We start from the raw sequence: 26,996 nt of genomic DNA, 5'->3' as shown, positions 1-26,996 counted from the left end.
ACCTTATTCGGCAATAACGGACACAATTCCTCTTCCAATGGACCGTTATAATGAGGGTTTACTGTATATAAAATAATGAGAGGCATATGTAGACAGTCAAGACCTTTTTCCCAGGATGGAAGTATCAAATATCAGAGGACATAGATTTAAGGTGAGAGCGGTAAGTTTAAAGGAGATATATCAGGCAAGCTTATTACACAGAGAGGTGAGTGCCTGGAACACACTGCCAGAGGTGGTGGAGAAGGCAGATATGATAGTGGTATATAACAGACTTTTGGATAAACACATAGATATGCAGGGAATGGAGGGATATTGATTATGTGCAGGCAGATAGTTGGTCTTGGCATCATGTTCGGCACAGACATTGGGGGTCAAAGGGCTAGTTGATGTGCTGTGCTATTCAATGTTCTATTTTAATCTCGTGGTGTCTCATTATAATGCCTGGAAACAATTACTTCATACCATGGTTTATCTGAAATCTTCAGATCTTCACTGGTTTACAGGAAGTCTTTGTTTAAAATCGATGGTGAAACCCTCCTGAAGACACTGGAAAAAGTATTTTGGAGATGAATAAGTAATGTATTGCTACAGTAGAATGCCAGAATTGTGCTTTCACGGCCAAATTTATGTTAAGAAAGAAACGATGTAAAATCTTGTTGCTGACATTTAGTTAATGGAATAATTAGTGGTCATGTGTTCCCTTTATTGCTTGTTGTTGCAGCGAAGCGATTTTGTAAGAACTCCAGTTCGGCCAGCAGCACGACAAGCAGCTATGCTCCCAGCAGCAGCAGCAGCAGCATCAGCTGTGGCGGAGGCAGCAGTGCCAGCAGCACCTCGAGCAAGAGCAGCTTTGACTACACACACGATATGGAGGCAGCACACATGGCAGCCACCGCCATACTCAACCTGTCCACTAGGTGCCGAGAGATGCCACAGAATCTCTCGACCAAGCCTCAGGATCTATGCGCCAGGGTAAGTGATGTCCTTTTCAAGGTTTGTAGGATGGAACTGCAGATGCTGGTCTACACCGAAGATAGATGCAAAATGCTAGAGTAACTCAGTGGGTCAGGCAGTTTTTCTGGAGAAAACGAAGAGGTGACATTTCGGGTCGAGATCCTTCTTTAGACTGTGGAAGGGTCTCAACCCGAAATGTCACCTGTTCCTTTTCTCCAGACCTACCAACTTACTCCAGCATTTTGTGTTCTTTTCAGGGTTCTTCTCTGGTGTAATTGGCAATCCTTGGCTTCCCCTTTGTCACATACAGCTGTGTGCATGTGTGTGTACAAACCTAAGCACAAAGAAAATCCCAATGACACTGTGTAACATATAAAGTGCTGCGGCTTCACTGAAGAGTCTGGCAATTGATGCTTTGTTCTATGAACCTGAACTTTTGTAAGGATTTTAATTTACCAATTTTTGATTAAGATTCATTCTGCTTCATTCCTCACAATCCTCTTTCAGGTAGTAGAGCAAATGAAAATCCAGTTTTGAGACTGACTATCACAACCCCCCACCCCCCCCCCCCCCCCCTGCCCTATATCTGCCTACTTGGAAAGTCAGATCACACCCCTACTCTCAATACTGCATTTTAAGTGTATAGAGCAAGGCATGACTCCACCAATCTCTCTCCTGCCTTACAGCGTAGAACAATATGGAATGCAACTACAATATGAAGATTTGTTCAATTTTAAAGTAATTCTGGGAACTCCAGAGGCTGTACAAATCTAAGGCTTCATAAAACCTTTCAGAGTCGTGGAAGTGGAGCTCTTTGAAAAATAATTCATGTTCATAAATTCATAAGTTATAGGAGAAGAATTAGGCCATTTGACCCATCTAGTCTACTCAGTCACTCAATCATGGCTGATTTATCTTTCCCTCTCAACCGCATTCTCCTGCCTACTCCCCATAACCTCTGACACCCGTACTAATCAAGAATCTGTCAATCTCCACCTTCAAAATATCCATTGACTTGGCCTCCGCAGCTGTCTGTGGCAATAGATTCCACAGATTCACCACCCTGTGACTAAAGAGATTCCTCCCTATCTCCTTTCTAAATACACTTCCTTTTATTCTGAGCCTATGGCCTCTGGTCTGAGACTCATCCACTAGTGGAAGCTGGTGGAAACATCCTCTCCACGTTCATCTACAACCATCTCCATACTAAGATTTTTCTTGATAAAGGCAAACATTTTTAAATGCACAGCTAACAATGGGAGATAGGAACAGAAGCAAGTTCTTTATCTCTTTGAGATCAATGTGTTAGTACTCAAGAATATACCTCATGCAACAATTGGATATGCACCCGAGAAATGTACTTAATAAACTGGCTGCTACAATTCAATATTGTAGCCACTGCCCCATGATTGATAGACTTGGCTACAATCACAATAAGTCAGCATTATACTATCTGAGATGTCCTGAGCTCTCGTTTTCAAGAAGCATTCCTCTTGCAGTTCCTCAGCATGCTTTTTTTTCTTTTTTCTCTGTCTTACTCAAAGCTTTTTAAGACAGTTATTGTGCGCATTGGGGCCATACCTATTAGATACAGGATTGAGTTAACCAAACTAATTTTTTTGCAAAGTCCTTGTTAATGCATCTGAGCAAGTTTTTATTCTGCACTTCCAGAGAGGCTGATCTGTCTGCGCTTGAAACACTATATTATTAATGCTGCACTTACTCCAATATCTTTATCCTTTACATTTCTAATTATTTCTTATAATCCAATTTTCTAAGAAATATGTCTTCTCCTTCACTTTCAGGTGATGTGAAAGTGACAATTGAGAAATAGTTGATAATAATAAGGAAAAACTTTTTTTATTTTAAAAAGCTCACCCAAGCTCCTTGAGACCAATGCTATTCAGTTAAATCATAGCTGATCTATTTGCCCACCTGAGCATTATATTCCTTAATTCATTATCTATTGTAATTCAACCATTCTCAGTCAATCTCCTTCTGCCCTTTGGCACAGAGAATCCCCAATTCCTTCTATTTACAGATAATTTGCTTCACAATGTTCCTCCTCATTGCCCTGGCTTTAATTTTAAATTTATGTTCTCTCAAACCTTATCCCTCTTGCAGCAAAGATACTTTATTTTCTCTCACCATCGCCCGCGTTTCTTTTTGCCAAAGTATCTCAAAACTACATGCAGTGATTTAAGCATTTTCTTATATCACTCATGGGTGTGGCCAGCATTTATTGCCATCCACAATTGCCCTTTGGAAACTCGTATTTAGCCACTTCTTGGAAAGCTACAATCTGGTGGGTAATATATTTGGATAGAAAGTTACAGGATTTAGTCCCAGTGATGATGAAGGAACAGTAATGTATTTCCTAGTCAGGTTGGTGTGCGATTTCAAAGAGAAATTTCTAATGGTGATGTTCCCACGTGTCTGTTTCACTTGCCCTCCTGTAGCAGGGAGCGTGCAGAGATCTCCGCAGTACCTCTGCAACAGTCTTGACAAGTAACTGCAGTGCATTTCATGGATGAGACACTAAACATCAGTAGTGTGAAAATGAAATGAAAACTAAATGTTTAGGTCGGTGGTTGGGATATCACTTCAGCGAGCAGTCTTATCCTGGATGGTGTTGCATATTGCAGGCAACTGGATAATATTTTGCATATTGCAGGCAACTAGATAATATTTCATTGCATTCAATCTTGTGTACTGGAGATGGCCGAAAGGCTTTGAGGTATCAGCAAGTGAATCATTTGCCAAAGAATATCCAGTGTGTGCTCTGTTCCTGTAGCTACAGTTTATACATAGATCCAGTTCAGTTTCTCAGCAGTGTTGACCACCAGGATATTAATGCTAGTGAGCTCAGCAATGATAATGCTGTTGAATACAAAGGAGACGCTGTTAGATTCTTTTTTGTGGAGACAGTTATTATCTGGCAGTTGTGTGGCCTGAATGTTACTTGTCACTTACCCATGGGATGTGCAGAGGCACTAACGTTGCTGTGTAGAAACATCATTTAATGAGTCCTGAACGGAACTGAGCATTGTTCAATTGCCTGTGGAGATTGTGAAACAGGGTAGGTCGTTGATGGAACAGCTGAAGATGTTTGGTCTAGGCACACTGTCCAGAAAAGCCTCTCTAATCATGTTTGAGGGATGAGGTGATTAACCTGCAATGGCAACATCTACGATAGACAGAAATGTTGGAGAAAAGCAGCGGGTGAGGCAGCATCTATGGAGCAAAGGAAATAGGCAACGTTTCGGGCCAAAACACTTCTTCAGACTGTCCAGTCCAGTCTGAATAAGGGTTTAGGGCCCAAAACTTTGCCTATTTCCTTCGCTCCATGGATGATGCCTCACCCGCTGAGTTTCTCCAGCATTTTTATCTCCCTTTGATTTTCCAGCATCTGCAGTTCCTTCTTAAACATGGCAACATCTACTCTCCCTTGTACAAGATCTGACAGCAACTTCTGGAGAGCAATCCCCCTACTACATTTTGTTATCCACATTATCAGAACTACTTAATTGCTACACTCTGTCATAAGGCCATAAGGAATAGGAGTAGAATTAGGCCATTCGGTCTATCAAGTCTACTCCGTCATTCAATCATGGCTTTTATATCTCACCATCCTAACCCCATTCTCATGCCTTCTCCCGATAACCTCTTACACCCATACTAATCAAGAATCTATCTATCTCTACCTTATAAATATCCACTGACTTTGCCTCCACAGCTTTCTGTGGCAAATATTTCCACAGATTCACCACCCTCTGATTAAATAAATTTATCTTCATCTCCTTCCTAAAAGAACATCCTTTAATTCTGATATCAAGGGCAGTCACGCACTTCTGAGGTTCAACTCTTGCGTCATTGAGGTTTTGGGCTAAGAGGCACTGGCAGTACCCAAAATGAATGACAGATAAGATGATTATTATTATTAAGATTGAGGTTTCTGAGTACTTAAATGCACATCCATTATCCCTGGCAGATGACCGGGACAGATTTGGCCTGCACACCTGGCCAACACGTCATGCGGTCAACTGATTTCAGTAGTATCTGGCAGTGGTTTCAGTCAATGAACCATAATCTCCTTCCCTTTGTATCTCAGACCACTAAGAATGGCTATTGGTACCTAACTACAGTTTCAAATAGTTTATATACTTGGATGCCTTGCTCTTTTTGCTTTGTTATGCTCCAATTTTTCATGATTTGGATATACTGTGTTTATACAGTCCAAGGTCCAGAATGGATCTCTTCATTCATAAGAATCCAACTGCCATAGTTTTGCTCACTCACCTCAGTCTCTTGTTGTCCATTGGATCTCCCTCGTTCCAACTGGACTACTTATTGTGGAGTTTCTTCAAAGTATGACAACTTTAAAGAAGCTTTCCTCTCTGATGCAGGGTCTTGACCCGAAATGTCAGTAGTACCTCCCCTACAGCCCACCCACATATTCTGGTCGACTTATTTAATGCAGTGTACTAATTAGAAAGAACCACAAATAAGTAACTCTTTGACACAGGGAAAATATACGGTTCCTGGACAGTGGGAAGGAAGAAAAAAAAACTGAAATTGACGTAGAGGGAATTGGGTTTTGTAGTTATTAAAGAATAGAATTGGAATAAATTATCCTTTTAGAATGCTGAAAGGAAAAGGGGGGTACTTGCTCTGAAGCCAAGCTAATAATGTCCAAAGTGCAAGGAACAATCTGTTCGAAATAAGAGAATTAGTTTGAAAATGAAGAAAAGGCGAAGTCTTACATGGCTTTACTAAGAAGAACGAGTAAGAGTATATGGGAGTCATTTACCTTGCAATGAATTTTGATTGAAAGCACATGCCCTGAAGTCAAGGCAGGAAAGGGAAGTTCAAATAAAGGGTTGGAAACTGGAAACGGTCGATATTCCTGCTCGATCACCTGTGATAGAATATAATTATCAATGTATCAGAAAAACAGTTGAGAGAGAACCGGAGCAGTTGTGTGCATAGAATGTTCTGCATTCCCTCAGAAGATGTAGACAAAGTCAAGACCCGGTTTGGTTGCCATGGCAGTTCCCTTGGTAGTTGATTCTCATGGCATAAACTATTTGCCAGTTCGCATGGCATGCTGGAATCAGAAGGAGAAATTATTTGTTGTGGTAACAACTTTAGTCAAATAAGGATTGTGGTGATGGAGTCAATGGAAGGGAAGTTGGTTTGCGTGATTGTTTGGGCTACATCCACAATTCCCAGCAATTTCTTGCGGTCTTGGTTGGAGCTGTTCCCAATCCATGTTGTTATGTATTCCAATAAAATGCTTTCTACGGTGCGTTAGTAAATGTTGGTGAGGGTTGGTGAGGATTGGTGGGGACATGCCAAACTTCCTGAGGAAGTATGTAGTTACATGAGTTTTGGATGACCTCAAGTTAATGGACAACGTAATTTGGCAAAAGTGCATGAGACAGTTATGTATGTGTTCACAAAGGCATGGACAATTCTTTCAACAATGGATAAACTGAGACATAGAAACATAGAAACATAGAAAATAGTTGCAGGAGGAGGCCATTCGGCCCTTCGAGCAAGCACCGCCATTCATTGTGATAATGGCTGATCGTCCCCTATCAATAACCCATGCCTGCCTTCTCCCCATATCCCTTTACTCCACTGGCCCCTAGAGCTCTATCTAACTCTCTCTTAAATGCATCAAGTGACTTGGCCTCCACTGCTCTCTGTGGCAGGGAATTCCATAAATTCACAACTCTCTGGGTGAAAATGTTTTTTCTCACCTCAGTCTTAAATGACCTCCCATTTATTCTAAGACTGTGGCCCCTGGTTCAGGACTCGCCCAACATTGGGAACATTTTTCCTGCGTCCAGTCCTTTTATACTTTATATGTTTCTATAAAATTCCCTCATCCTTCTAAACTCTAGTGAATACAAGCCTAGTATTTTCAATCTTTCCTCATATGACAGTCCTGCCATCCCAGGGATCAATCTCGTGAACCTACGCTGCACTGCCACAATCACAAGGATGTCCTTCCTCAAGTTAGGAGACCAAAACTGTACACAATACTCCAGATGTGGTCTCACCAGAGCCCTATACACCTGTATACAATACTTCAGATGTGGTCTCACCAGAGCCCTATGGAATCTCTTTACTCCTATACTGAAATCCTCTTGTAATGAAGGCCAACATTCCATTAGCTTTCTTCACTGCCTGCTGTACCTGTAAGCCAACTTTCAGTGACCGGTGTACAAGGACACCCTGGTCTTGCTGCACCTCCCCCTTACCTAACCTAACCCCATTGAGATAATAATCTGCCCCCTTGTTTTTGCCGCCAAAGTGGATAAGCTCACATTTATTTATATTATACTGCATCTGCCACGCATCTGCCCACTCACTCAACCTGTCCAGGTCACCCTGCAACCTCCTAACATCCTCTTCACAGTTCACACTGCCACCCAGCTTTGTGTCATCTGCGAACTTGCTAGTGTTGCTCCTAATTCCCTCTTCCAAATCATTAATATATATGGTAAACAGTTTCGACCCCAACACCGAGCCTTCCGGCACTCCACTCGCCACTGCCTGCCATTCTGAAAAGGACCCGTTCACTCCTACTCTTTGCTTCTGGTCTAGCAACCAATTTTCTATCCAAGTCAACACCCTACCCCTAATACCATGTGCTCTAATTTTAGTCACTAGTCTCCCGTGCGGGACCTTATCAAAGGCTTTCTGAAAGTCTAGATATACTACATCCACTGGCTCCGCTTCATCCATTTTACTTGACATATCCTCAACAAATTCCAGAACTTTAGTCAAGCATGATTTCCCTTTCATAAATCCATGTTGACTTGGACTAATCCTTTTAGTGCTATCCAAATGCCCCATTATTACCTCTTTAATAATTGACTCAAGCATCTTTCCCACCACCGGTCAAGCTAACTGGTCTGTAATTCCCCGTTTTCTCTCTCGCTCCTTTCTTGACAAGTGGGATAACATTAGCTATCCTCCAATCCACAGGAACTGATCCTGAATCTATTGATCATTGGAAAATGATCACCAATGCGTCCACTATTTCTAGAGCCATCAGGCCCAGGGGATTGATCATCCTTCAGTCCTATTAGCCTACCCAATACTATTTATCGCCAAATGAAAATTTCTTTCAGTTCCTCTACCAACTTAGATCCTCTGTCCTCCAGTACATCTGGGAGATTGTTTGTGTCTTCTTTAGTGAAGACAGATCCGAAGTACCTATTCAACTCTTCTACCATTTCCTTGTTGCCCACAATAATTTCACCCGTGTCTGCCTTCAAGGGTCCCACATTTGACTTTGCTGCACTTTTTCCCTTAACATATCTAAAGAAGATTTTACTGTCCTTCCTGGACAGCTTCCCTTCGTTCATTTTTTCAGCCCGTATTGCCCGTTTTGTTTCCTTCTGTTGTCCTATGAAAGTTTCCAAATCCTCTGGCTTCCGGCTACTCTTTGCTGTGTTACACATCTTTTCATTTAGTATTATTCTATCCCTAACTTCTCCTGTCAGTCACGGTTGCCTCCTACTCCCCTTAGAATCTTTCTTCCTTTCTTCCGGATTATGCCCATTCCTGCCATTGCTGTTCCACCGTCATTCCTGCCAGGATCCCTTTCCAGTCTACCTTGGCCAGCTCCCCTCTCATGCCTTCATAGTCCCCTTTGTTCAACTGCATCACTGACACTTCCGATTTAACGTTCTCCTTCTCAAATTGCAGATTAAAACTAATCATATTATGATCACTACCTCCAGCGGTTCTTTTACCTCGAGTTCTCTTATCATAGTTATCTCTGTTCATTGAACAACACTAAATAACCATATAACCATATAACAATTACAGCATGGAAACAGGCCATCTCGACCCTTCTAGTCCGTGCCGAACACATAATCTCCCCTAGTCCCATATACCTGCGCTCCACCACCATAACCCTCCATTCCCTTCCCATCCATATAACTATCCAATTTATTTTTAAATGATAAAAACGAACCTGCCTCCACCACCTTCACTGGAAGCTCATTCCACACAGCTACCACTCTCTGAGTAAAGAAGATCCCCCTCATGTTACCCCTAAACTTCAGTCCCTTAATTCTCATGTCGTGTCCCCTTGTTTGAATCTTCCCTACACTCAGGGGGAAAAGCTTTTCCACGTCAACTCTGTAAATCCAGAATTGCCTTTTCTCTGGTCGGCTCCATTATAAGCTGCTCTAAAAATCCATAACAAGGGCATTCTACAAACTCTCTTTCTTGGGGTCCTGAACCAACCTGATTTTCCCAGTCTACCTGCATATTGAAATCCCCCATCACCACAGTGGCATTACCTTTGTTACATGCCAGTTTTAACTCCTGCTGCAACCTACGCCCTACATCCGGGCTACTATTTGGGAGTCTGTAGATAACACCAATTAGTGTCTTCTTGCCTTTACAATTCCTCAACTCAATCCCCAGTGACTCTACCTCGTCAGTCCCTATATCTTCCCTTGCAAGGGACTGAATGACATTCCTTCCCTCACCAGCAGAGCCCCCCCCCCCCCCCCCCCCCCCCCCCCTCCTCTGCCCTCCAGTCTGTCTTTTCTATAAGATGTATAACCCTGAATACTAAGTTCCTAGGCCCAATCCTCCTGCAGCCACGTCTCAGTAATCCCCACAATATCATATCTACCAACCTCTAACTGAGCTTCAAGCTCATCAACTTTACTTCTTACACTTCGCGCATTCATATACAATACTTTTAATTCCTTACGCATCTCACCTTTCACATCAATCCCTATTACACTTGGCCATACTCTCCTACCCCTTTGTGAGCTTCCTTTCCTTTTAATTCTGGGGTTATTAACCATCCCTTTACTCTCTTTCCCTCTAACTCCGTCCTCGACTATCCCATTTGACACCCCACCCCCCTTATACAGTTTAAAACCACCCGTGTAGCAGTGTAAACCTGCCTGCCAGAATACTGGTCCCCCACCTGTTAAGATGCAATCCGTCCCTTTTGTACAGTTCCCCCTTACTCCAAAACAGATCCCAGTGATCTAAGAATCTAAATCCCTGCCCCTGCACCAGTTCCTCAGCCACACATGTAGGTCTCGTATCTCCCTGTTCCTGCTCTCGCCAGCACGAGGAACTGGAAGCAAACCGAAGATAACATCCCTGGAGGTCCTGCTTTTCAGCATTTTTCCGAGCTTTCTAAAGTCACACTGCAAAATATTCATCCCCTTCTTTCCGACATTGTTTGTGCCAACATGCACTACCACTTCCGGCTGTTCACTTTCGCCCATGAGGATTTTCTGCACTCTGTCCGTGACATCCTGGATCCTGGCACCAGGAAGGCAGCACACCATCCTTGAATCCCATCTGTCCCTGCAGAAACCCCTGTCCGTACCAGGAGAAGAGTCAGACAATGTTAAGGAGATGTAAATATGCGATCTCAGAGATGGCATAGAAGAATTTCAGTACTCAACTCGGATTCACTTGTGACACGAGGTTGTGAGCAGTCTATTCCAGTTTCTGGAAGGTGCTGAAGAGAGTGATGGAGTAGCTATTGACAGGAATTCGTGACTGGGACCAAAGATAAATTAATTATTCATGGGTGACTAATCGTTATATGGATAGAGCAAATTAAATTATGAAAGGTAAATTTGAAGTTGAGGTTATGGAATCTTTTCAAGACAATATGTTATTGTCTTGGCATTGGTGTGCTTTCTTGATCATTGCTTCATTGTGGAAATCCTTTATTCCATTAGTTCTAATTGTAGTTTGTGTCGTAAAACTTTATTTGATGCCTTCTATCGTAGAGAACAATTAAAACAATATGTTATGGATTCAACCAGGGAACAAACTATCTCAGGTCTGGTCATATCAAACGAGGCAGGATGAGGAAATGACCTCCGAGTAGTTAAAATAAAATGTAATATTCACTTTAAGGATAACAAACTTGAATTTGAAAGTAAGATCTTGAACTTAAAACCCAATAAATGTAATTGCATTGGTGTTAACAAAAGTGATTTGGGAATATAGCTTAAGAAGTAGATGAGCACCAGGAGACATTTCAAGAAATATGATAAGATTGTCAAGAAAGATACATATCATTGAAAAATAAGCACACTTAAAAAAGGATCCATTTGGGCTAAATAAAAAAGTTGAAATGATGTAGGATTGTCCCACTTGGATACCTGAACGGAAACCTCTGGAGACTTTGCGCCCCACCCAAGGTTTCCATGCGGTTCCCGGAGGTTTTTGTCAGTCTCCCTAATGGTCGAAAGTGGTTTCCGCTTCTTCTATGTTCCGGCGATTATTTCAAAAAATTAAAAACCGGCCGTGACTAAAAATAGGTTGCTGTTTTAAAAATCGGTAATTTTTTAGTCGAAGCCGGTTGCGATGCTAGTTGAAGGTGGTCGCCGGAGGTAAGACCTTCCACTACCTGCAACCTCCAGCAACCACTTTCGACCATTAGGGAGACTGACAAAAACCTCCGGGAACCGCACGGAAACCTTGGGTGGGGCGCAAAGTCTCCGGAGGTTTCCGTTCAGGTTTCCTAAGTGGGACCGGGCATAGTGGGGCAGGGGCATTATAGCACAAGAGACCCGGGTTCGACACTGACTATATGTACTATCTGTACGGAAATTGTACGTTCTCCCCGTGACCATGTGGGTTTTCACTGACATCTCCGTTCACTGACGTTTCTTCCCACACTCCAAAGACGTACAGGTTTGTAGGTTAATTGGCTTTGGTAAAAATGTAAACATTTAAAATTGTCCCTTGTAGTGATAGTGTTAATGTGCGGGGATCGCTGGTCGTTGTGTGGACTCAGTGGGTTGAAGGGCCTGTTTCCGCACTGCATCTCTAAAATAAACTAAACTGCAAATGATATGCTGCCATTTCAGAGTGGCTGGATGGGAAAGTAAAAAAACATTGGCTGTTAGCTTAGTGGCTAATGTTAGGAAAATTCTGAATTGTATTATTAAGAACTGCTAGTCAGACACTTTGAAAGTCATTGGATGATTACGGAATCACAGAGATTACAGCATGGAAAAAAAGCATTTGATCATTTTAATGTATACCACCACTATTGAACTAATCCCATTCCTGCAGCCACTCTTTATATGTAATTCTTTATTTTGAAACAATTAATCAGTTCCTTTTAAATGCTACACTTGAATATGTCTCCATTACCAATCCTGGCATTGCATTCTACATCCCAACCACTTGCTGCATTAAAAATTCCAACGTTGTTGTTGAATCCAGCTAAATCAATTTTGTTTTATGATCGTGAAATTATGTTTGACAAGTTTGTTTGAAGAGATAATGAGTAGAGTGGGAAAAGAAACAAATATAGTGTATTTAAATTTTCAAAAACTCTGCATTAAGGTGCAACACAAAAAAACGAGTGCTGAATTAAGAACCAATGGTTGTGCGGTGGGGGTGGGGATGGGGGGTGATTGGTAGAGGGAAATATTAGCATGGTTAGTGGGTTGGCTAAATGACAGAAATAAGAAGTTTGTTAGATTGGTCATTTTCAAGTTCACAATCTGTTACTTTCAGGAATCTGTGCTGGGGCTCACCATCTGCATTAGTAATTTAGATAGTGGTTCTGAGCGTATTATCTATCTAAAGGGCATGTCCCACTTTCACGACTTAATTCATGACCTCTGCCGAGTTTGCCCTTGACTCGTACTCGCAGCATGGTCGTCACAAGGTCGTAGGAGGTCATAGATAGGTCGTAGCAAGCCGTGATGTTAGTCGTAGGTAGTCAAGTAGGTTGGGCTGTTTTTCTAGCAGGATGAAAAATGTCCATGAGTGAAAAAGGTTATGAATTTGGTCGGGAAAGTGGAACAGGCCCTTTAGGGTACTGATTATACTATGAGAGGTGGGAAACCAAATTAGGAGAAGTTCATGTAAATCTAAAATATGAGTGTAACGTGGAGAAATGTAAGGAGACTAAGAAAAGTAGAAAGCATAAATAATGTGAGTCATTGTTAGGTTTAGGGACATATGACAATAAATCACATCTTGACTCATGATCAGTAAATGCCTTTCAAAGAGTCCCTTTGGAGTCCTTTGAAGGCAATGGAGGCCAATTCTCTAGATGCTTTCAAGAGAGAGTTAGATATAGCTCTTAAAGATAGTGGAGTCAAGAGATATGGGGAGAAGGCAGGAACGGGGTACTGATTGTGGATGATCAGCCATGATCACATTGAATGGCAGTGCTGGCTCGAAGAGCCGAAGGGCCAAATGGCCTACTCTTGCACCTATTGTCCATTGTTTATTATCCTTGGTGACCTCTCAAAAGAAAGTCAATATTAGCATTCAGATCACCATAAAGATAAATGTTTATTGGCCTCTATTGCTATTGCAATGGAGTGTGGAGAGGAAAATGACACTGATGGAATTGCAATGCTGGGAGGTGATTGAATCAAGTGGGCCATTTGGCCTTCAATGCAATTATAATTACTAAGAAGAGGACATGCTTCATTTAGTTTTGAGGAATACAATGTGATGTTACTGCAAAACATACAAGAATGCAGGGTAAATGTTGAGACAATATTTTCTCTGGTGCAAAAATGCAGAACTAGTGAGCATTGCCCCAGGATATGAAGCTGCCCAGACAGAGACAGACAAAGAGGAATTTATTCTCTAAAATGATTATAGATCTCTGGCATTCTCTACCTCAGAAATATTTGAATTATTTAAGGCATGCTACATATACTGTATATATATTTGGGAATGGAGGAATCAAGTTTTATAAGGACTAACCAAGAAAGTAAATTTGAGATCAACGCTCCTATCTGCCATGATCTTACTGCATAGTTGGGCAGGCTGAAGGGTTTGTCCCATTCCAGTCTCTTGTGCTCTTTACAGTATTGAATTGGAAGAGATTTCTGCTAATTTAGTTTTGGATGTTGAGAATACAATTTGACAATTAAAGCAGTTGAGGGTCCAAGGAAATGGGTGTCATCAACTTACATTGGAAATAAAGAGGCTGCTTACAGATGTTGCCGTTACGCCACATGTGGCCAGGAAAGCGGGGAGCAAAGTTAGATCATTGGACAGGTGACTATTACGCACCAGCTATAGTTATCTTTATTATTTATCATTATCATTATTTTACATTACTATTATTATTTAGCATTCAAAACTGTTTCCTCTCATATTTTTATCAATTTTCTGAATTGGTCTTCTGTGAAGGTTGGATGTAACTTAACCTAAAGAAGGTTCTTCAGAAGTCTGAAGTAGGTCTGAAGAAGGGTTTCGGCCCGAAATGTTGCCTATCTCCTTCGCTCCATAGATGCTGCTGCAGCCGCTGAGTTTCTCCAGTATTTATGTGTACCATGTAATTTAACCTGCTTGGAAACCAGGTAGGAGAATCTGGCACAGTCGTTGCACAGTGGCGCAGCTGTATATTTGCTGCCTTATAGTGCCAGAGACCCAGGTTCAATCCTGTCTACAGGTGTTCTCTGTACAGAGTTTGCACATTCTCAGTGACCCGCATGGGTTTCCTTAAAGTGCTTCAGTTTCCTCCCACATTCCAAAGACATGCAGGTGTGTTGGCTAATTGTCTTCTGTAAATTGTCCCTAGTGTGTGGGATAGAAATAGTGTCGTGGGGTTCACCTGTCAGCACGGGCACGATGGGCTGAAGGGCCTGTTTCCGTGCTGAATCTCTTTTAAAAAAAAAGAACCATGCTGCCATTTATTTGCCTATTTAATCTTTAAGCACAATGAGACACTGGGATTTGATATGTTAATAAGTCTTCAACTTGTTTTTTCACATCCATCTTTGCTTTCCCAGTGGGATCCACATTTAATCAACACAGCCATGACAAATGGTATCCATAATTACTAGAGGCTTTGAAAAGATTATTAGTTCAGAACCCTTCTTGGAGACTGTGTGTGCAATTTGTGCACCTTCAGGATTTTTAATGTTCTTATTATTCAGATTTCTTCTTCACAGTCAATGGTTAGCTGGTTTTAAATATCACTGGGTGAGATTATCCTGGAGGGGAGCCAGAAGCCAGAGTCATTGTCTGCAGTTCACCCATTATCTGCAGTTCATCTATTAATTGAGCTGGAGTCGGAGGAATGATGTTGTTGGCCCTCAGTACCCTGGAGCCTAGCAGTGAGATTGGGATTTTGGTAGGGCCACAGTTGACCAAGCAGAGGCCCCACCTCCAAAGCAATCCAACACCATTGACAGTGGTGTTGTGAAAGCTGCTATTAGCATAGAATCATAGAAAATATATGCAGGAGTAGGCCATTCAGCCCTTCGAGCCAGCACTGACATTCAATATGACCATGGCTGATCATCCAAAACCAGTACCCCATTCCTGCTTTCTCCCCATATCCCACGTAGTATTGAACTTAATGGGTGTTAAATGTCTCCATGGTTTTGATATATTTAAGAATAATTTAAAATGAAGTTAAATTAAACGGATAACAGAATAAAAAGACAGAGAAATGACAGCACATTTCCCGAAGCTGATTTCCAGGAGATTTGAACTAACCTATACCTGTCAGAAAATTAAGAATAGTGAGGCCAAAATTAAATCAAAAACATTTTTTGAATTAACATTTGATGTCAAATAAACTATCATGCATCATTTATAATATTAAATAAAAATAAAATATTTTAGAAATTCAAAAATATTAAATATATATATATATTTTTTTAATTTATTGTTTTTTTCTGTCTATTGAATGTCAAAGGTATTGTACCGATAGGGCAAAGGCTGAGCACGTCTGGGTCCTGCCCTGTCCCTCAGCACACTGAGAGATTTTAACTTCCAAAGCTGTCAGTACATCTGAGGCTTCCCTATTTCACAGTGCATGATCAAAGCCACCAGTTCAACTCTGCAGTGTCTGATCCATTCTTGTGAATATTGAAGGAAATCTAAATCACATATACTTTTTTGGTGGAGGATGATAAAAAAATGTAATGGAGTGATGCATGGTTGCAGTATGGATGTTCTGCAATCTCAGGTCCACTTGTGTTCTGGTTTACCTGGTGGACTCGGATGCTTGGGCTGTCTACACAGGGTTGTGGAGAGCTAACAAACTTAAATTCAACGATCAAAAAATAAACCTGGAATTAAAAACAGTGCATCAATAAAGTTCACAATGTTGGACAAAAATCAACTGCTCAGATAGCCTTCTGATAATGACATTCGTTTTTGTCCAATTTCACCTGTACATGCTTTCTGACATGTAAGCCCAAGAAGTTCAGGAGCTGTTTGTAGATGCACAATAAATCCAGTGAATAATTATAGAAATAAACCTATTTCACTAAGTCTGCACTTACACCCCAAATTGAGCATCCATTAAACTCTAAAAGCCAGGGTTAGGTTAAAAGAGCTGCAATTATATTCTCCAAAGTGATATCCAAACAAATCCATCCACAGACATTGTCCCGTAATAGCTGTGAAGACATCCACAAAACCGTGTAAGCCTTCAGAGTGCCTAAACTGTGACTGAAAACATTACAAATAATAATCTGCAGTACAGAGATGTATAATTCCAGAGATGGATAGCTGGTAGTGAAAAGGATTTTCACTGTACCTCAGTACACATAACAATAAACTAAACTAAACTGATTTAGTTTACCTATTAATGTCCTTCTTCTTCCTTCTTATCTCCTTCTTCCATAAACTACCAACAGCACCCAGAGGGAGCTCTCACAGGCCCAACGTTCACATAAGTATTGCTTTAGATACTTCATTCTATCTTCCATTTCAGAATCAGACAGGATTCAATTTTATCTTTTTCCAATCATAAGTACATTTTAAACAAACTGCTGGAGAACCCAACTGTCAGATAGCATCTGTGGCGGGAAATGAACGTGCAATATTTCAGCTTGAGATGCTTCTTCAGTCTCCACAGATGCTGCCTGACCTGCTCAATTCTTCCAGCAGTTTGTTTTCTGCTCAAGATTCCAGAATCTTCAGTTTCTTGTGTCTCCAGAAGTAATTTTTAGATTTGTTAAATCCTATCAGTTAATCATTGCTCACTTTCCATCAGATAGAAACATAGAAAATAAGTGCAGGAGTAGGCCATTCGGCCCTTCGAACCAGCACCACCATTCAATATGTTCATGGCTGATCATCCAACTCAGTATCCTGTACCTGCCTTCTCTCCATACACCCTGATCCCTTTAGCCACAAGGGCCACTAACTCCCTCTTAAATGTGGCCAATGAACTGGCCTCAACTACATTCTGTGGCAGAGAATTCCAGAGATTCAGCACTCTCTGTGTAAAAAATGTTTTTCTCATCTCAATCCTAAAAGATTTCCCCTTTATCCTTAAACTGTGACCCCTTGTTCTGGACTTCCCCAACATCGGGAACAATCTTCCTGCATCCAGCCTGTCCAACCCCTTAAGAATTTTGTATGTTTCTATAAGATTCCACCCTCAATCTTCTAAATTCTAGCGAGTACAAGCCGAGTCTATCCAATCTTTCTTCATATGAAAGTCCTGACATCCCAGGAATCAGTCTGGTGAACCTTCTCTGTACTCCCTCGATGGCAAGAATGTCCTTCCTCAGATGTATTAATGTTTTCAATGAAAAGCAGCTGCTTATAGGATATGTAGAAAATAAAGTGCTTTCATTTGAGTTTTGATCATTTAGTTGATTTAATTACTTTCAGTTGTTCCATAATGTTTATTTACATTTTTTTTAAAAAATGCAATATGTTTAAAGTATTTTTAATATTTAAAATTGTTTGGTTATTTGTAATATTTGCTGATATCGCAGATATGTGCAAATCACATTAATGATTTTGACAGCTCGTGGGCTAGAGGGTATGATTTAGTTGTACCTCCAACCATTACCAGAGAGGAGTCTGTAAAGTATGCTTGGAGGGCCCTTTTCTGGCTGCCTTTGCAGCAAGAAATTGCTTCCCAGAACATTGCACATGGGGGCTCATGCCACATAAGAGCTGGATCAAGGACAAGCAACTGGTGCACAGAAGGTCTTTGCAAGTAAGATATCCACATACATTTGTAAACCAGTTGAAGATGAGCATATTGTGTTTCATACCTATCAGGTAATGGAATGCTTGGATATATCTGAGTATATACCACAATAAACTAAACTAAACTAAACTAAATACAGCCTGGCTAAAACATTATGATAGTTTATTGCCTGGTACATAGTTTGCCCCTTCTCATGAGCCATTATCATGCAGGTATCAGAAAAAGACCATGTGCGGTAAAGACAAGAACAAAAGTGTTTTGAAAGGTCACGATGCTGGTCTGGAATACCCACTGGCCAGCTCTCAGAGATGGCCTTCATTTAGTGAACATTTTGGACTGCATTAAGTATACAATGTCACTCTCCTGTGACCTCCACCAGTATTTGGAAATGATGCCTGAATAATTTGAGCACTTAGTCATAATCATTGATTCATTCAGCACGGAAACAGGCCCTTTGACCAAACCTGTCCTTGCCAACTAAGATGCTTCATCTATGCAAGTCCCACCTGCCCATTTGTCTCATATCCATCTAAATCTTTCCTGTTTGTGTACCTGTCCAAATGTCATTTAAGTGCTGTTATAGTACCCCTTGGAATAGGAGGTGTTGCACTTTGGGAGGTTGAATGCAAGGGGAAAGTATACATTTAATGACAAACCCTAAACAGTATCGATGTGCAGAGGTGTCTTGGAGTCCAAGTTCATAGCTCCCTGAAGGTGGCAGCACAAGTAAATAGTGCAGTAAAAAGGCATATGGTATGTTTGCTTTCATTGCTAGGGGTATTGAGTATGAGAGTCAGAAAGCCATGATGCAGCTCTATTTGAGTAGACTACATTTGGATTATTGTGCGCAGTTTTGGTTGCCTCATTACAGGAAAGACGTGGAGACTTTGGAGAGGATGCAGAGGCGGTTTACTAGAATGCTACCAGGATTAGATGGTTTTAGCAACAGCAAGAGATTGGATAGACTTGGATCGTTTTCTCTGGAATGTTGGAAGTTATGGGGAAAGTTGATAGAAGTGGAAAAGATGATGAGAGGCATCGATAGGGTAGATGGTCAGAACCTTTTTCCCAGGGTGGAAACGTCCAACATTAGAAGGCATAGCTATAAGGTGAGAGGGGGGAAGTTTACTGGAGATGTGCGGAGCGGTTTTTTTTACAGAGAGTAGTGGGGGCCTGGAACTCATTGCGTGGGGTGGTGGTGGAAGCAGATACCATAGAGACACTTAAGAGACTTTTAGATAGGCACATGAAGTGAGGGGAATAGAGGGATGTTGATCACATACAGGTGGATGAGATCGATTTAACTTGGCACCACGTGTAGCACAAACATCGTGGGCCAAAAGGCCCGTTCCTGTGCTGTACTGGTCTATGTTCAATGTTCTAGGACTAGTAATTCTGTGTTTTGGGGTGTCTACTCCAAGCATGGACAGTGATTCAAGCCAATTCGACAAAGGGTTATTTTAAATGTACTATATTGAACAGAGATGGTGTTACACTCTGTCCTATTACTTTAAACAACACTGTGAAGTCATTAAAGTGTCCTTTCATTACCCTATGACACCCACTGGTGAGGCAGGCTCAAGCAACATGCAGATTACAAAGTCAAACTACAATTGATTATGGAATTACTTCTTATATTTCCTGCATCATGTTGTTGGCATCTCCTGCAGTCATTATATATCTTGCATGAGGGCTCCTCAGATTCATTGTTCTGTTAGAATTTCTATGATCATATCTGGAAAATGGGCCATTCATTGGCACGCTGAATTATTGATGTTCAAATTTGCAAACCAGTTGGATTCTTCTCCTAAAACCATTCCCAAACGACCATTTTGGGTTGTCACAGTGTTTTAAATCTGCATTGATAGTCTTCCAGCCACAAATATGGCATTGAATTGTGCAAAATGGAGAAAACTATGGAATTAGGTGTGTGTTTGCACTCAATAGATCAGGGTATTCCAGTTCCTCGTCCAATTCTATTCTAATATGATTTTAAGTACACGAGCAACAGCAATGGAATAGCCAGCTGAGTAATGTTCAACAACTGGCTTAAAATGTGTCTGTTATCATTCCCAGCATTAATAACTGCCCTCAATCTAAATGTATACCAGTATAAATGGTATGTTTATTCAGTTCAGATAATTCCATTCCCTTGCAATGGAAAAGCAAAGGCTGGAAATCATAATAATCACACAAGATACTGGAAGTACTCAGCAGATCAGGCATCATCCATGAAAAAAGAAAGTACTCAACTTTTCAGGATCCTTCATCAATCTGTACGATAATTGCTGCTCTCTTCACAAATGCTGTCAAACCTGCTGAACATTTCTAGTATTTTCTTACTTCAGGTTGCTTGCACTATGTACTCAATTAATTATGCAAGTCATTGCCCATAGAGATGACATCTGTTCCAAAGTTAAACATAAACATTTCACATATATCATAGCAAGGCAGCAGAATGTTTGTTTTAATTCTTTACATCTATTGCCTTTGAAATGGGTCACAGTCTAAAAGCCATGATTATGATAAATTGACCATTTTAATATCCCAGCTGGCAGTATACTACTGCAAGAAAGTATGAATTTCACAGGGGCTGGTTTTGTAAAAGGGTTGGTGATAAATAAGAATGAATCATCAAAAGAACTAGAAATATAAGATAGACAAAAATGCTGGAGAAACTCAACGGGTGAGACAGCATCTATGGAGCGAAGGAAATAGGCAACGTTTCAGGTCGAAACCATTCTTCAGATTGAAAAAGGGTTTCGACCCGAAACGTTGCATATTTCCTTCGCTCCATAGATGCTGCCTCACCCGCTGAGTATCTCCAGCATTTTTGTCTACCTTCGATTTTCCAGCATCTGCAGTTCCTTCTTAAACAGAAATATAAGATACATTTCAGTAAAAATGAATAAAGTGAAAGTTTTGGCGTGAAGGGGAATAGAAACAAGCAATAGGAAGTTAATAATGGAATTAGAGGGGTCTATAGAACATGAACCTAGATTTACAAACAAGAAGGAAAATAGGGAATTGAATTAAGAACTCGTTTTTTTTTAGAAAGAATGTATAAGGACATTTTTTAGAAAAGGCCTAACCAGGCAATTTTTAAAATATTAAAAGAAAACTTGGTAACATGTGGAGTTGTATCAAGTGTTTTATGCATTTACAAGATCTTTGAAGATATTTTTAAATTGGCATTCCAAATAATAATAGGAATAGTCTGAATAATTGTTTAACAAAGAACAGCTTTATTCACCAATCTTTCCAGTAGATTTCCCACACCTGAACTGAATTTCAAATAACTTAAGTTGTTTGTGCTTTTAATTATGGCCTGTCAGATTAAAGCCATTGAAAACACCAAGTATTTTGAGGTTTATGTTACTTTACATCTTTCCCATAATTAAAATTTGTGTCCGGTAGTATGTGCTGGAATAATACAATGGTAGTATTCTATGTTGTAAATTTAGTTCCATCAGCTTCAATGACATCTAATTTGGGAGGTAGAAAGCAGAATTCTTGAATGACTGTATATATGTGCACTTGGCACAAGATGCTGAGCACAAAGTTTGCAAAGTTCCAAGTGCAATTCTGATCTGTGATATTCATTTCATCTGAAGTCATCATTATGGCCGTTCAGTGGCCAAACTCACCAAGTGTAGTATTTCAATCTGGCTACATTTAAAATATATGAAGAGAATTAAGGCAAGATGCCCCAGAGCAATTGGAACAAGGATCAGGAGAGAAAATCCACAGGGAGAAAGGAGGAAATTAAACGATCTATACAATTGGAATTATCAAGAAGCAAAACCTAGTAAACTTGATTGGAGTAAATGTATGCAATCCTTGCACAATTTCGGAAAACTTGATATTAATCATGCTTTCCTGACCCAATTTCTCTTTTGAGCAGACTACTATCTAAATTGGCGAATTTATTTTGTATCCCCATTTTGCTGTCATTTTATCCACATTGTCACTTGTTTTCAGTCTTGAAACCTTCTCCTCCTTGTCTCTCTTCTGCAAAACACAATTCACCTTACCAGCTTTGACCTTATCCCCATTTCCATTCTAACTATCTCTGAATTCATTCATAATGCCAATCCAAAACATGCAGCCTTAACCCTACTTAACGTCCTGATTTCTTGCCACAGTCTTTTTTCTTAATGGATGTCATGTATTCAATGCCAGGTGAATGATCTTTGTTATTATGGGTGCAGTCACTTCATATTCTGTTAGGAAAACATTTTTCATGTTTCAGTTTTTTTTTCTGTGAAATGTAATTACTTTTAATGAGTGGACAGAGTGCTTTGTAATATGCCAAGTAGACCACCCAAAGTTGTCTGTCCAAGGACAATGCCTAAATCATCAATTTGCAGCCCATTGGTGGAAGAATTGACTAGAAACTATCAAAGAACTGAATTGCTATGAGTTCATCTATTCATACTTAATGGTCTCCTACAAACTAATATCAGACGCCACTGATTGAGGAACAGAGAAGCTATCAGTGAAAATATCAGTTATTTTATTGACTGATACAGTTCATGTTAACATAAATGTTCACGAGAGAGGGCAACCAGTATCATCTGTCCCCTGCAACATGTCTTCAGGGAATGTACCATGACATCTGGGTTCTATAGCACATATTGTAGAAAAAGTTATGTTTGGGTAATAATTTTGCATCTGTCAAGGGAGAAGTCTGAATCGACTGTTAGCCTTGACCATCCCCAAAGTCAGTTTAGCCAAGGGAGGTGAATTATGTATCAGTTCTGCGCAACATTGATGACTCTAAATTGCTTCAAGTTAGATAAACTGCTGGCAGGCCTTGGCTAATTTGTTGCTCCCTGATTGTAATATTGCCCACGATACCAAATAAGCATAATGTAATAAATTACATCTTTCAGAGACTATGGAGGGTGGATATTGTGACAGCTGGAAACGCTACTTTGTTCACCAAAAGCTGCTTATCTGTCTATAATGTAACTACAAACAATTTAAAATGTAACATTATGAGTTTTGGTAGACCTGCAAATGCTATGTTTTTAGCAACTGTAAAATGATACATTATTCATTAATCCCTGCACCCACATTGCCCGGCAACTTTTGATATTTGAATTTTTGCCCCCAGAGCAAAACTACCATAATTTACACCAAGATCATATATTTCTTTCCAGAAATCAAATATAGAAAGTATGTTTCTTTTCTTTCAAAATTGGGGAAGAGATTTGTATTGCTCTTTTTTAAACTGTTTTATGCCTGCTGAGGAAATATTGAAAGTTATAAAGAAGTAATAAAGAAAAGATTAGGTAGAATAAATGCAATAAAAATGATCTTCCTACCACAATTGTAAATTGTAATTGTAATTGTAAATCTTTATTGTCATTTCCTGAGTATTCGCATACTCAGAGGAAACAAAAAAACGTTTCTCAACCAGTGTCCATTCAGTTTTCGTTACAAAATAAATAGCAATTAAAATTAAAATACATGTCATGAACAATTTAACCCTCTAATAACATTCAATAACATTCAACAGCCGTTCCGACCGGCAGCGGCACAACAGTGGCTCTGCTGCAGTGTGGGGGGGGGGGGGGGGGGGGGGGGGGGGGGGTCTCCTTTTCCTTTCTCTCTAGGGATATTGACCCTGTTCAGCCCATGTGCGCGATACTTGGCAGGGGGGAAAGTTCATTTAACAGTCTTATAGCCTGTGGGAAGAAGCTGAGGAGCATCCTGCTGGTTTTGCAGCTGATGCTCCTGTACCTCTTCCCAGATAGATAAATTACTATACCTATTTCAGGCTATACCGGTATATATACCAAAACATTTTTGTAAAAATTAGACTCTAATATTACTAATTATATTTGGGACTATAGATCACATAGAATCACAAAAAAACACTTATGTAAACCAAAAGAGGTCGGGGGACTTTCACTCCCGAATTTTATGTATTATTACTGGGCAGTGCATATTAAGAATATGATTTATTGGTCGGAGAGTTCTACCCAACAGACAGAATGGATAAAAATGGAGAAGGAGGATTGCCATCCTTGTAATATAGGAACAATCCTCTTCTCCCCAAAAAAACTGAATAACACAATATATAAGAAGAACCCAATTATATATGGTACAATAAGAATTTGGAAACAAATAAAATTATCTTTAAAATTAAGAAATCTATCATTGTTAATGCCAATAGCGAATAACCCTTTATTTAAACCATCTCTTATTGATAAGACATATAACCAATGTGAAAGTCTCGGAATTAGAAGGATCGGGGACATGTACGAAATGGGAAACCTACTATTATTCCAACAATTACAATTAAAATTTAAATTGAAAGACAACTAATATTTTAAATATCTTCAGATTTGCGATTTCATGAAAAAATATATACAAGGATATCAAAAAATAACCTCTGAAATATTGGAAGAAGCAATGAATATTGAAGCTGACACAAAAATTAATATCATATTTATATAATAGTATTCTAAATATAGACCAACCAGAGGTACTTAGAGAAGAGTGGGAATGGGAACTAATGATAAAAATCACGAAGGTTACATGGGAAAAATACTTTATATATATTTACAAATGTTGAATTAATGTAAGACATAACCTAATTTAATTTAAAATTGTACATAGATTATATTATTCAAAAACAAGATTAAACACATTTTATCCTAATATATCCGCCACTTGTGATAAATGTCTAGCCCAAAATGCAACTATAACACACTCCTTAGTTTCCTGCATAAAACTTTATAGATTTTGGAATGATATTTTTGAAATATTTACAAAATTATTCAAGACAAGAATGGAACCTAATACTGAAATGATTATATTTGGCGTAATGGAAGATGGGAATAAATTGAACACATCTCAAAATTTATTCTTTAGCTATGGTTTAATAATAGCAAAAAAATTAATACTTACATTTTGGAAGGGTACATCAATACCAATGCTTAAAATGTGGATTGCAAGTATGTTGGACACCGCTCATCTTGAGGAAATGCGATTCCTCCTAATGGATAAATCAGACCAATTCATAACGAGTTGGTCTCCATTTGTCGTCTTTTTGGAATCATATGGTGCAACACAATTGTAAAAAACTGCTTCAGGACTGGACGAGGGTTGGTCATTTCTCATTCTCAACTTTCTTCATTTACTCGTTTTCTTTCTTCACACACTATATATTTCACATCTTTCTATCCTTTATTATCTAACTTCTTTTTCTTATTCTAATCTTTTTTCAATGTAACAAAAAAAAAAGTTGTACATAAAATGTATTATGAAAATATATATTAGGCACTTTGGTGCCATATGATTGTACTTACTTCTAATAAAATAAAAAATTTAAAGAAAAAGAAAAGATTGGACACCATTTGAAAGTAGTGCTGACCTATTTTATGAATCTTACCAAGGTGCAAGAGGACTTCAAGGTTTCAAATCCGTCATTCTCTTGAGAGTGTTTTCCCTTAGCTTGGAGGGACCTTAGCATTATTCATAACACTGCAAAACCGATGAGGGATTTAAAGTAATGCATAAAACTATAGTTAATTTAAAACCAGACCAAGTAGAGAGAGATTACAGCGTTACTGGTATGCAGTGCAAAGTCAGTTAAAAGGGATGATCTTTATTATGCAGAATCCCGAGATCGAGGTGGATGAGAATGGAACCCTAGATCTGAGCATGAACAAACAGAGGCACAGGGATGGCAGCTGTGGCAGCAGTAGCAGCACTGGCCTGCTGACTCCATTAGAGCCAATGTCCCCACAGCGACAGAACATGATGGTCAACAAGTGTTATGCAATGAACGAGAGTGATTGCTGGGACTTCCCGGTAGACTACACCAAAATGAAACCTGGGACGATGGATGAGGACGACCCCAAAGAGGTACATGTGATAGGCCAATTTAAAATAAAATAAGCATTAGACAAACTGCCTGAGGTTTATTGGTTATGCATATTCCTGGTGTGCAAAAATAGAATTGTGTTTTTCCATCTCTTGCAAAGGATTTTGATGCATTTTGACATTCCTTTTTTCCCCTGTTACTTTTCTTTCAAACTCGTCATTCAGGGATCATTACTGATGAAGCAGCCCAGAGGAACCTAAATGCACAAATTAACATAAGCAAAAAAAGTGAAGGTGAAATACCTTGCTTTAATTATATCAGCTGATGATGTTTCACACTCTTTGCATATGTTCTCCAATCCAGCCCTCAGACAATATAATTCGGACTGCTATTGAACAATAAAAATAGAAAGAAAAAGTTGCTGAAGGTCGGGGAGCTGGGAAAGAAATACACGATGTACAATTAATCATAAGAATTTGTAATTGTTTTATTTTTTATTAAATTAACCTTTAATGGAGAGGTCCCACCTGACACTTGACTGAATATGACATTTTGTCTTTGCTTGTTAACTTATATTCTGGTTAATAATGTACAGTGAGAGAGTGGTCCCAGATGTGTTATGTTTGTGCTTAAGCCGGTATATTTATATTTGCCATCGACGGTAGAGCAATAGCTGCTTTTCTCATTGCCCAGATATTTTTTAATTGCTTTTCAGCAGCTACAAACATAATTCATATCCCAGAAATCAAAAGAGAAGGATCAAAAAACATCTGAGGCAAAAAATAGCCATTAATGTTTTGGATGTGACACTTCAATTCTGTCAGAAAAGCTTAAGCTCAAGTCATCGCCCTTTTTATTTATCAGCTGTTGATTGCTTGCTGTTTATTTTCAACATGACCTCCACTTACTTCGGGTTCCAGCGTTTACAGATTTTCCTTTTATCTCATACCACAGGGAATATGTGTGGTAGGCAAGCCACAACATATGAAATAACGGTAAATGGCTGCCCAAATGCATCTGCTGTTACTTCCAGCAGAGTTGGTCTGAACAATGAAAATAAATTATCAATAGCAAAGATTTCAAATTGCATTGTTTCAGACAAAATTTAGATTTACACCCCATTCCATACTCTGGATATCCCTGATATAGGTCTTCATTATATCTCTGGAGTGGGACAGAGGAATGCAGGTAACGACATATTTATGATGGATCTTCTCCCATTAGGCAGTTATTTGA

At 39.7% G+C, this 26,996-nt stretch overlaps 1 protein-coding gene across 7 annotated transcripts in view; it reads left to right on the top strand.

Annotated features, from left to right (window-relative positions):
• LOC129697048 (myelin transcription factor 1-like protein) overlaps window positions 1–26,996 on the top strand; it is a 415,381-nt gene that overhangs the window by 308,276 nt on the left and 80,109 nt on the right. For all 7 annotated transcript variants that reach the window (XM_055635254.1, XM_055635252.1, XM_055635250.1 and 4 more), the window contains 2 exons: window positions 722–972; window positions 25,553–25,801. In XM_055635254.1, the coding sequence (XP_055491229.1) occupies window positions 722–972; window positions 25,553–25,801 (500 nt within the window). The remainder of the gene's footprint in view (window positions 1–721; window positions 973–25,552; window positions 25,802–26,996) is intronic.

This window comes from Leucoraja erinacea, chromosome 5 (assembly GCF_028641065.1).
Source record: "Leucoraja erinacea ecotype New England chromosome 5, Leri_hhj_1, whole genome shotgun sequence".
In the NCBI taxonomy this organism is placed as follows: Eukaryota; Metazoa; Chordata; class Chondrichthyes; order Rajiformes; family Rajidae; genus Leucoraja; species Leucoraja erinaceus.
Note: the sequence above shows the minus strand (reverse complement) of the source record. Positions and strands in the feature narration are given on the sequence as shown.